This window comes from Halyomorpha halys, unplaced genomic scaffold (genome assembly GCF_000696795.3).
Source record: "Halyomorpha halys isolate HHAL.00 unplaced genomic scaffold, Hhal_1.1 Scaffold201.1, whole genome shotgun sequence".
NCBI lineage: Eukaryota > Metazoa > Arthropoda > Insecta > Hemiptera > Pentatomidae > Halyomorpha > Halyomorpha halys.
The window spans coordinates 572,493-584,000 of NW_027111296.1; the positions used below are offsets into that span (position 1 = coordinate 572,493).

General features: G+C 30.6%; 2 protein-coding genes across 2 annotated transcripts in view; one reads left to right on the forward strand and one right to left on the reverse strand.

The window, feature by feature from the left end:
• Positions 1 to 1,735: 1,735 nt before the first annotated feature.
• Positions 1,736 to 5,994, reverse strand: SdhD (succinate dehydrogenase, subunit D). Its single transcript, XM_014418577.2, has 4 exons — positions 5,836 to 5,994; positions 5,638 to 5,741; positions 5,325 to 5,521; positions 1,736 to 2,087 (listed from the first exon to the last, which is right to left on the reverse strand). Exons 1-4 carry the CDS (start codon positions 5,906 to 5,908, stop codon positions 1,898 to 1,900), a joined length of 564 nt encoding a protein of 187 aa, XP_014274063.1. The 5' UTR covers positions 5,909 to 5,994; the 3' UTR covers positions 1,736 to 1,897.
• Positions 5,995 to 6,129: 135 nt separating this feature from the next.
• mRpL9 (mitochondrial ribosomal protein L9) overlaps positions 6,130 to 11,508 on the forward strand; it is a 12,440-nt gene continuing 7,061 nt past the window's right edge. The window contains exons 1-4 of the mRNA XM_014418578.3: positions 6,130 to 6,333; positions 6,454 to 6,619; positions 6,691 to 6,857; positions 9,686 to 9,886. Of these exons, the coding sequence (XP_014274064.1) occupies positions 6,214 to 6,333; positions 6,454 to 6,619; positions 6,691 to 6,857; positions 9,686 to 9,886 (654 nt within the window). The 5' untranslated portion in view covers positions 6,130 to 6,213. The remainder of the gene's footprint in view (positions 6,334 to 6,453; positions 6,620 to 6,690; positions 6,858 to 9,685; positions 9,887 to 11,508) is intronic.

Below are 11,508 nucleotides of genomic sequence, written 5' to 3' on the forward strand. Positions count from 1 at the left end.
CTTATGTATTGGAAAAGTAATTTTTCTTTACTGCATTCAATAATTTTTCATCAAAAAGATATATGTATATTCAATCAAAATCATTAGTTGTTTTATGTTTTATAATCTATTTAGCTTATAATAAATGCAAGCTCAAAGCAATATGCCTTAAAACATGAAAAAGCAACATGCCTAAAAATCTAATCCAAAAAGATAATGTCATTTCATTTCATCTACGGGCCACTGTTACATAATGTACAGCCCAACAAACATGATAACTATCAGTCACCGCATTCTCTATAAGGCAAGTCATCTCCCCTGTTTCTTTTTCAGGATTTTAGATGTATTAATTCATAATGAATAGACTATAAAGATAATCTAAATTAATTTGAGCAGAGAGGCATTAATTGTTTTAATGTATTCTGACTTATCATTTTACATATGTTTTTGTTTTCTTGTCTTATTTCTTAATCAATCATAATTATAAGTCCCATTTATATACACCTTTCCATGACTAAAGTGGTCCCTCTCTTTCCTGTCCCATCGTTCCCAGTCATCATTCTGAATAAACCTCTTTCCTCTCCCCTTCTTCTGACAAGAGGTGTTCCTCAAGGGTCCTCACTTTCACCAATTATATCAACGATCTTCCTGATTCCATTTACCACACACGATACCAATTTTATGCTGATGATCTCCAAATCTATCTATCCTTTCATCCCTCCAAGATGCTTGAGGCCATCCAATAGATAAAAGAAGATATTGATAGCATTAACACATGGGTGTTTAACAATGATTTGAACCTGAATGCTGAAAAACCAAGGCCATTGTTATTGGTTCCAAGCGCCTCCTTCATTCCCTCCCTTATTGTCCTTTACTCTTCCTTAACAACCAACTGATTCACTTCTATCCTACAATAAAAAACCTTGGAGTCACCTTCGACCAATACCTGTCCTGGAATAATCACATTTCCCAAATTACATGCAAATCCATAACAGTACTCACACAATCCCTAAGATTCCGTAATTCCATTCCTCAGAACTATGGAGGGCTATTTGCAGGACTAGAGTTGAGACTGAAGAGACTCATGAATTGCTTTGTAAGATTTATCTTTTTGGTTTCCAAGGCGCTTTCAAGTATCCCACTGGTATACCGAGTTGAAGTGGTTCTATCCAACCCTCCTTGTTGTTTTCCTATTCCAAGTTCTTAAAATCAAAAAACCAATCTATATCCTTGGTCTCCTCACTCTTTGTTAGTCCATCCACTCATTAAACACCAGATCCCAACCGATTGATTTATATATGCCCTCCTATTGAACTCCCTTCTTTAGCAAATCCTTCATAATACCTGCAACCTTCTTCTGGAATTCTCATCCCATCTCCATTCGTCAGTCCTCATCCATTCTTTCCTTTAAACAACACCAATTTTATAACCAAACCTCCGCATCATTGTAATCAAATAAATAGGCATATATTGATTAACATTATAAATAGCAGTTAAGCCAATATCCAAATGTAATTTCATTTTACTATTACTATTACTATTAAACGATTAAAGATATGTGATTAAGTAACAAAAAGTCAAATGAAAATTCTTTAGTAATCTTATAATGATATGATAGCAGGAGGTCGGTCGTCTTGCCAAATTAACAAAAATAATTTTGTCATTCAATTTAAAATAATCAAGAAACCTAAAATATATACAACTATACATCAATATGAATAAAATATAGTACATAATGAAAAAAACAGGATTAGGATTCTGGTATTTAAGCAACAAGATAATATTAACTTTATTTACAACAATTTAAAAACAGCCAAATTAAATACATTATTTATATCGGATAAATAAATAAATATTACAATATCGAAAAAAGAAATTCTTATACATATATTCATTACTCTTGTATTAAGTACTACTTTTATTGTTGTTTGTTTATTCTCCAAAGAAACCTGATGCTATTGGCAAGGCCGCAATTGTTGAAGATAAGGTTCATAAGACCAACCAAAGTAAATATTGAAAGAAGATACACCATGTAGACTGCTAATTTTGAAATCAAGTTTCCAAAAATTATTGGCCGTATATAGTCAATAACTATTGCTTCAATACCCCTGAAAAAATAAATTAAATAATAATTAAAAATTAATTAAAGGAAACCAACATTTTGATGTAGCTTAATAGGTTTAAAATCAATTTTCTCAATTAAATTAATTAATCAGATGATAGATTAGACCAAAATAGATTTCATGCAAACTGGTTGAGTAAATTTCAACCGATTAACAGAGCTGGACAACAGAGATATTGATTTTGTTTTAATATCGATCCCAACTAATCATAATTGAACAGATAAAGGTTGTGATACAAAGGATTCAACATTATTCGAATAATTGATATCCTTGGATAATTAGATAATTGATAAAGCAAACAAAGTTATGAATTAACAATAACCATATGGAATATTCCACCAAAATTGAGCAACAACAATCCATTGTACAGTAGAAGTAGATTTTGAGGTTACTTAGATTTATATTGCCTTTATGCTTGTCCTTCATAATATTTGGTTCAATGGTAGCGATTAGGTGCAATTTCATAGGCTCAAAAAATGAGTTATGCTCCCCCAGCAAAGATATGTTAAAAAAAAAAATAAAAATACAAAATTACAATAAGTACATCAATATAATGAATTCCTTCAACTATTTTTTTTATCTGAAGAGTGTGAAAATACACAAAAAATTTAAAAACCATCATTTTATTTTAAGGGGAGGCCATGGTAAAATCATGGGGCGATGGTAGCAGCATGTCAACACGTCTGCCTACTGACCCAAAGGTTGTCAGTTCAACCCCCAGACCCAATGGTTGGAACCGGGCTTTTTTCAAAGCATAAAACTATATGAAACTCACTCACAACCTCCCCCTGGGTATTTGTGAGGCCCATTAGCCAATGGGTGGCACTCACAAAAAATAAACGTGGGAGTGACAAACCCACCCTATAAAGAAAACATGTCAGGAAACGCGCGATATATTCCCATTGTACATCGTGCGAGGCCTTGAACTTCTTCAATCTGTTGTGCCAATGTTAATAATAAAAAAAAAAATTTTTTTAATTTATTTTAAGACTAGTAAGAGATTGGGATTAGGACGAGATCTGCTTGATATCTGTATATCAGTATAACTCCTACATTATAATGAAGGTTCACTATATACAATGATTAACTTAAAAATTTCTATCAACAGTTATTCCATGGCTGCGGAAATTTTACAGAATAAAAATATTTAAGGGATAAATCAGCTTAGACTACAAAGATTATTGCCAAAGCAACACTTTCAAACAACTGTGAATTCTTGAAGTCACAAGATATACGCTTTTCATTAGGTGAAAAATAATTGGTAAATCAACAAGCCATTTTGGATGGAAAAAGAAATATGTCGACATAATTTATTCACTTTAATATAACCAGGTCAATATTGATTAAAATTGGCAAAAATGTTCCTTAAACACCAATCATATGTTTAAGGATTATATCGATCTCAATTCCATCTTGCAGGATAACAAACACACCATAGATAGACTTTTTGAGTTTCTCCATCATTCCAAGCTCTACCATAAAATTTAATCAAATTTTACCTCAGGTCCCATCTTGTAATAGTTTCACATTTCAATATAATCGTTGCCATGAATCCAGACCCTTTCCGGGATCAAGAAAGGAGTTAATAAGAAAGTCCAAATAAATTTTTCTGTAAAATCTTATTATATTTTTTAATTAGTTTCACACCTTGACCTTCTATCATATCACATTAACTTTTCTTCTCACCTTGAAATTTAAATTCTAAAATTCTGAGCAGTTGGAGCCTAATTAGCAATACTTTTTTTTCTTTTTCCAAAAATAATATCCACAAAACGTCCAAATATAATATATCATTCAACTCCATTTGTTCAATGCTTTTATTAGATATGGAAGGAAAGTTAGTGTATTATTGCTTTTGTTGTAAATTTTAAAGAGCAGATCTGTCCTGATTCGGAATCTGCTCTCAAATCTTTACAAGATCCATTTTCAACACACCCATTAATAATAGAGTTGAAGCAGCATTTGAAAACTTTGAACAACATGGGTTGCAGGGTCTTGTTTTTATGGCTGCCAGGTCATTGTGAGATCACCGGGAATGAAAATGCAGACTCGCAGGCCAGACTAGCTATAAAGACAGGTCAAGTTGTAACATCACCAATATGCAAAGATGTTATTTCTTGAGTAAGAGAAATTGGACGGCAAGAGTAGCAAGACGGATGGTTCATAATGAGAGACAAGTTAAGAATGGTCCAACAGACAGTAAAAGGTTCAACCAGAAACTTGAATCTGCTACAGAGAGAAGATGTTGTGCCATCTTTGGATAGGCCGTACTCGACTCCCCATGGTCATCTCATGAAAAAAGAAAATGCACCGATGTGTCGCTACTGCGGAAACGAGTTCACCGTTAGGCACATTCTCACTGAATGTATAGCTCACAAATCACACCGGTTCTCTTCATATTTACAGATGTTAAGAGAAGATCCCACAACAATAACAACACTTTTTCACTTTTTAAAAATAATTAATATCTATGATCACACATAGTCTAACTCTAATTCCAGCATTTATAAGTGAATGCATCATAATTAAATATAGTAATTTACTCACTATGTCAATTTTAATTGTAACTTTGTAAAATGTAAATTGTAATTGTAATTCTAAATTTGTATTTGTAATTGTAAATTTGTAACTTTTTTACTTAGTAATAGTAACTTTGTGAACATGTCAATTTTAATCTACTAACTTTGAAAATCCAGTATAAATGACCCTAGTGTTCGAAACACTTAAATAAATAAAAAAACAAAGGATTATATAAGATTCAATTTTCTGTTCAGTGAGGGTTCCAACATTACTTTTGAAAGTGATTATGATGATACTTAGTACACATCCCTCGGTAACCTTCTAAAATTACTTTTAGATAGGTCTAACTAAATTACTACTAGATAGGTCAAAATCGGGCAAAATGTATAACACTAGGGGTACAAACCAAATAATGATCCCAAATGCTATATTGCTACCAGTGGACTCAGGGGCAAATTCTAGAGAAAGGAAAGCTCATATTTCAGTAATAATAAAATGTGATTATATTCTGACTGCAGGGCAGACTATTCTTTTACAGATAGTCTGGAAGCAATAGGAACAATGAATAATTACACTACATAATCGAAATGTTTAGAATATATTCAGCCAACATTAAAACAGTAGTAAAACAAACCAAAATAATTCCATAGCTTAACAAGTGGAATACAAATTCATAATAGGTTAAAAACAAATTTACATTACCAATGCATATGCATGACACCAGCTACTGCAATCAAGAGATCAAAGAGCACGTTTGGCATCATTAAACCAAGAGGAACTATGCCCAGCAATGCAGCGGACACATACCTCTCATAGACCCATAGTTTAGAATGGTCACCATGCCCGGAAAGTTGAGGTTTAGTAACAGAAAAATGTCGCACTGCATCAGTCAATTTTACCTAAAGAAACAGGGTAAGTTGCCTTATTCAAATAATAGCTATACATAGATTACATGACCATCTTATTCAAAGAAAGTCTATAGATAGGAAAAGTTACATTGTACATAATTAATTACCTTAGGTTCTGAAGGTACAATTCGTTTTTCATTTGATATTTTGTGGAAATTAAGACATGATACAGAAGAAACAGCAGGATATTTCAGTAACGAAGAAGTTTTACCTTAAATTAAAAAAATATTTCTAGGTCAACATATTCAAGAAATAGAAAAATTAGACCATAGGTTTTCAAAGATATTATTCTTTAAAAAACATACCTGGTATTACACCAGTAAAACTTTTATTTTTTAAGACATTTAAGCTTCTTCCCAAAATATTAGATAAAGACATTTCCTTAAATTATATTAATAGGTGGAGTTAGCAAAATTCGAAACCTCCGTTATTGCACCGACAACCTTGAAAATAATAACAGATACAATTAGATCAGGTGTTTGAGACAGAATAAAAATCGTTTCTCAAAACTGGAAATATTTTAATGTTAATGGGTAAAAAAAAACTAGAATAATACAATATTTATTTATTTTTTTTTAGAATTTGCATGAATGAAAATATTATTAAGATCGATTAAATAAAGATAGTGAACTTTCATTACCGAATGATACCATAATTGTTTTATCTGTTAAAGCTTTTGAAAAATGAATTCTGTGTCTCGCAATCTATTTAAACTTAACTTCTTAGCCGTTTGTGGCAATCAAAGTTCTGTTCTCTGTAATAATTATGAAAGATTTACACCAAAAACCATTATACCCTCACGGGTATGTTTTCTATAATTTTTTATTTTAAGGAATTAATTTTAACCACCAGTGATTTGTTCGAAATTTCAATATAATTTTAAGGATTGGAGTTCTATTTTTATTTTTTAACTCTCTTTCCAGAATACATTTATTCTAAAGAGAAAGTATCCAATGAGATTGCGCTCTAAAGGTCTTGAAGACAGTAGGCCTCGCCTTAAAGGAAAAGATTATTGTTATGAATTAGTGGAAAATACAGAAACAAGAAAACAAGAACCAATTCCAATTATACTTAAACAATATGTTGAAGGTATGAAGGCTTAATTTTTTTCTTTATAAGTTCTTATCGTACTTAAACAGTGATAAAGAGATAACTTTTAGGTCTTGGATTATCTGGTGAATGTGTGTCAGTAAGAAAATATGAAGCCTACAGAAAATATATTATAACAGGCTTAGCAGATTTTGCCACACCAGAACAAGTTGAAGAAGCCAGAAAAAAAAAGGAATCTCAAGAAAGTAGAAACTACAGTACACTAACAGCATTAAGCGTGAGTATATTTAAGTATGTTTTTATGAAAACCTATTTCTTCTGGTTGATTGTTTTTCCATTAATTCCATGTTTTATCGTAATAGTGCTATCTATAAGTGAAATTAGTTCAATCTATCTATCAATGTGTTGATTCTTTGGTACTAGTTCTCAACAACTACTCCAAAATAAAGGTTATGCATGTATTCACTTATGTACTATGAGAAAATGATTGATTCTTATCAGGCACCATAAAGTATAAAGCATAAATATTTATGCAAATTTAGGGTCCAACATATACTGAAAAGGTACATTAGTGTTTGCTTCTCTCTTCAGTAAGCAAAAGTCAATTGCAACTATAATAGTAATAATGATAATATTCTATGTTTCACATTACGACAATAGAACCTTGTGTGTAAGTTCACTCCTGCCCACCTTATGGAAGTAGTTCATGGGAACTTTCCAATTCTCTAATTCAATCATATTTAGATAAAATATGATATAAAAGACAACTATTGGGTCATTTCATTTATAATGTCTGTTTTTATTATTTCAGAAATTCAAAGTGAGAAGATGAATTTTTGTTGTTTACTACATTTAAGTTGACGGATTATAATAAGCCATTATTAATCCTCTCATTTTTGATAATCTTTACAATCATTCCAAATGATTGCACATTGTTTAATATGGCAACAAATATGACCATGGAAACACCCAATTTTTGAGTAATTGGGATCTTTCACTGGTGGTTTGAAAAGTTTTTGACTAGTAAAAGATTTGGATAACACCAGAGGAAGACCTCCACCAGCAATTGACTACAATGAACTTAGGCTTACGGTGAAATAAAACAGGCATCATAACTGAATCAACAGTTTGAGGTTGAGAAACTGTCAACAGGGCATCACCTGAATAACAGGAAAACAGGATAAAAGTTGCTCAGGTCTGTTGTTAAATATCAACAAAAGACCGGGACAAATGCCAAAACCAAATTTCATTCCAAAAAAATATTGGTTTCTGTGTGGTGGTCAGGGTCAGGAATTATTCATTTCTCCTTTTTTACCCAGAGGTGAAAACATCATACTGAAGTGATATAGACATAATGCATCAAAAACTTGTAAAAAAAAAAAACAACCTGCAGTGGTCAGTCAGAAGGAACATATGCTCTCACACGATAACACAAGAACTTATTTTTCATGACAGACAGTGAAGAAACTAAACAAGCTATGTTATGAAATCCTTTCACACCCACCTTATTCACCAGACTTATCTCTAACAGATTTCCACCTATTTAGAAATTCGTACAACTTTTTTAAAAGTAAAATTTTTGAAAACGATTCTCAGGTCAAAAATGCATTTTCTGACTTAATTTCTTAATTCCTTAATTTTTCAGTTCCAGGATTGAAAAGTTGATAACTCGTTGGCGGAAATTTATAGAAAATGAGAGTAAATATTTTAAATAAAAATCATAAAGTTATTATAATAACCTTTCCTGTGAAAACTGATATTTCATATGAAACGACCCAATAGCACTTATTAGCTCTGTTGAAGTATTGTAAGAATAAACCATTCAATTATTTTTTTATTTATTAATGATAGAGGTTATAGAGTAAATTGGATATTGTGATAATTGAAGAGCTATTTGACCTGATTTACATTTTTCAGTTTTGGATCATAAGAGCATTCAATAAGAATTAAGGAATAATTCATTGCTGGTAATAGTTATATTATGTCATAAAAAAAAAAATCTTTTTATGCTGAAAAATTGTTTTGTCCCCTACTATTGACGTAAAAAATCAAATTCTCTAAATGTTGTAGTTTACTGGACCCTTTGCCCTTAATTTCATTATGATTAATTTATTCCTTGAAATTAGTATTTATATTGATCACATTAAATTGTGATTTTTTTTTTTTTTTTTTTTTTTTTTTTTTTTTTTTTTTTTTTTTAGAATTGGTATCGTAAGATTTATTTTAATAACTTTCAGTTATGTTGTAAAGTTGCCTGCTGTACCTTAAATATTTGTTTTTATTACAAGGTACTGTACACTGGAATATTAGTAAGTTACTGGTTGGTGTATATTTGTATTTATATTTAAACAAAGTTTTATTATTTTTAATAAATGGAATTTGGTCCAGGTGCGGTCATTAAACTCAAATAGTAATTTTTTTATATTTTCTATCTTTTATTTAAGTAAAAAAGTAAATGGAAAATTACAAGGGTATACAATGAAATGTAAAAATTAAATAAGAAAAATTAAAGGTTATAAACAATAAATAAAAAAGGAAGTAGTAACAGATACATAGAAGTAATATTAAAGAAAATACAAATTTAGAGATGAAAAGGGATAAGAATAAAACCAAGAAAGAAGAAAAAAAAAGTAAGAAAATGAACGAGACAGAATTAATACCTGTTTTGACGGAAGTCAAAGTCAGAGTGAACCGTTAGTATTGGGAGGAGTGGGGATGGCAGTTAAGTACGTCACATTTCAAAATAGTTTTAAAGTAAACAGTGTAGAAAACATTAAAATTAGGTAAGCAATAATATTATTTCAATATATATATTAATATTATTTAATAAACATTATTTTTGTTTTGGATTATTTTTTGTGGTTTCATTCTTACTTTGTTTGTTTCATAATTTTATGTTGGTGTATAATTCTACTAAGTTAAGGGGTTTTTAAAAACTTTTTATTCCATGCTATAAGAATATTTGTCCAAATATAATTCTTATATGTTTGTAATATTTCTTGGTTTTAATTAGTGTTTTTACTTTAAAGCTTAAGTAGCTCTAGAATTTTCCCTATAAAAATTATTTTTATTATTCATTATTATTTTATGTTTTGAATTTTACAGACTGTTAGATACTTGCAGTCACATCTGTTAGCAGTTGTAATGAACAAAGATGTTGAGTGGACTTTAGAACCTTGGCACATCCGAGTCGCTTTTAGAAAAGCTGGAATACATGTACCAACTAATGCTATTCAGCTTCCAGAAAAACCTATCAAAGGACCGAATTTAGACTGGGAATTAAAATATTTTTGTGTTACTGTGACAGTAAGTTATAAAATGTTTACTATTTGATCTTTTATTATTACAGCATTGTCATCTAGGGATAGAAAGTTGTCGATAATTATAATAAAATCAGCTATAAACTAGTCATAGTTTACTTTACTTTAAATTTAATCGGATATATTTTTTAAGGGTAACATAAACTTTTAGAAAACCATTACAAAATATGACAAACTGATATATTCAATGAAAATCGAGGTAACCATAATTATCTTATGAATTAAATAAACAGATTTTTTTTTTTTTTTTTTTATCATAACATGACAGGGTTTCTAGCGACTGGGAAAGTCAATGAATTTTCTAATTCAGGGGTTGTCAGGGAATCCAAGAAAAATGCAGGAAGACTGCTGCAGTCAAAAAATTCAAATAACAAACAGTAAAAAAATATTTCTCAATCAGTATAACAATCTTGAAAAAAAATTCTGACAAGTGTCTGCAGTCACATATTATACATTGACAGCAAAGCTTTCCTACCGTTTCTATTGAATAATAGTGTGCGAGCTAGAACATCCTCCTCCCAAACCCCATATCTCTGTAAAGTGTACATCTTTGTGTTCCTTGTAATTAATGATTAAAAAAAAAGCCAATGTTTCCAGAAAAAAAAGTGGCTGCAGAAGCTTATTTGTGATAAATTTTAAATTCTGGAAACCTCATTTGTGATAAATTGTGCCATTCCTTTTATGTTCCAAGAGTATATAAAAGAAATAGAAATGCTTATGTGAATTCGGTTTTCTTACAGAGTCCCCTCACAAATTCTTATTTGAAGTTCAAAAAAACTTCCATCCATCAATCATTCCCTAAATAAACTCTGATGTTTATTCTGGGAGAAAGAGATGCTCAATGTCCGTTCATAAGAAAGATCACTTTGGGAAAGTGTTGTTTTCATATGCCTAAGTCCCTTTCTTTGTAACAGATAAATGGTGAGTCGTGGGGGTGAAGTTTTAATTCTCTTCACAAAATTCAACCTCCTTCAGGCCATATTCAAACTGGTACTGCTGCAGATTTGGGGTTGTTAAGGTGATGCCTCAACTCTCTCGGCTACAATACTGCCATTTTTTTTTTTTTTTATTATTAACCTAACCACTACCTAAAGTCAAGACTATTCTGAAGAATTGTTCTTGACCGTTGTTTACTAACCATTTCTATCTCCTATCCATTTGCAAGTTGATTTCAAAGCCTCAATATACTTTGTCCTAAACTCTGATAAAAAAAAATTCTTATTGCTATTGAGGAAGACGGCAAAAAAAATATGTCACATATTTCATGATACATCTCTCAACTCTGCCAATTATTACAAAACAAACTATACAAGTATTTTGCTATATTATTATTATTAAATACAAGTATATACTATACTATACTATACTATACTATATTATTACAAGTAATTTGCTATAATGGGATGTTCCTTAAGGCTAAATGTACCCTTGCTGGGACGCACCAGAATTTACTTTTCTATTTACTCTTGAACGGATGGTCCGATTTCGGATCTGTAAAGTGCATTTTCTTTTTTTCGAAAATAGAAGTTACTGAAATTCTGTTAAAAAAGCACCAATCCAATAATAAGGAACATAAGATGCAAAAATATGAGTTAACGATAAATTTTT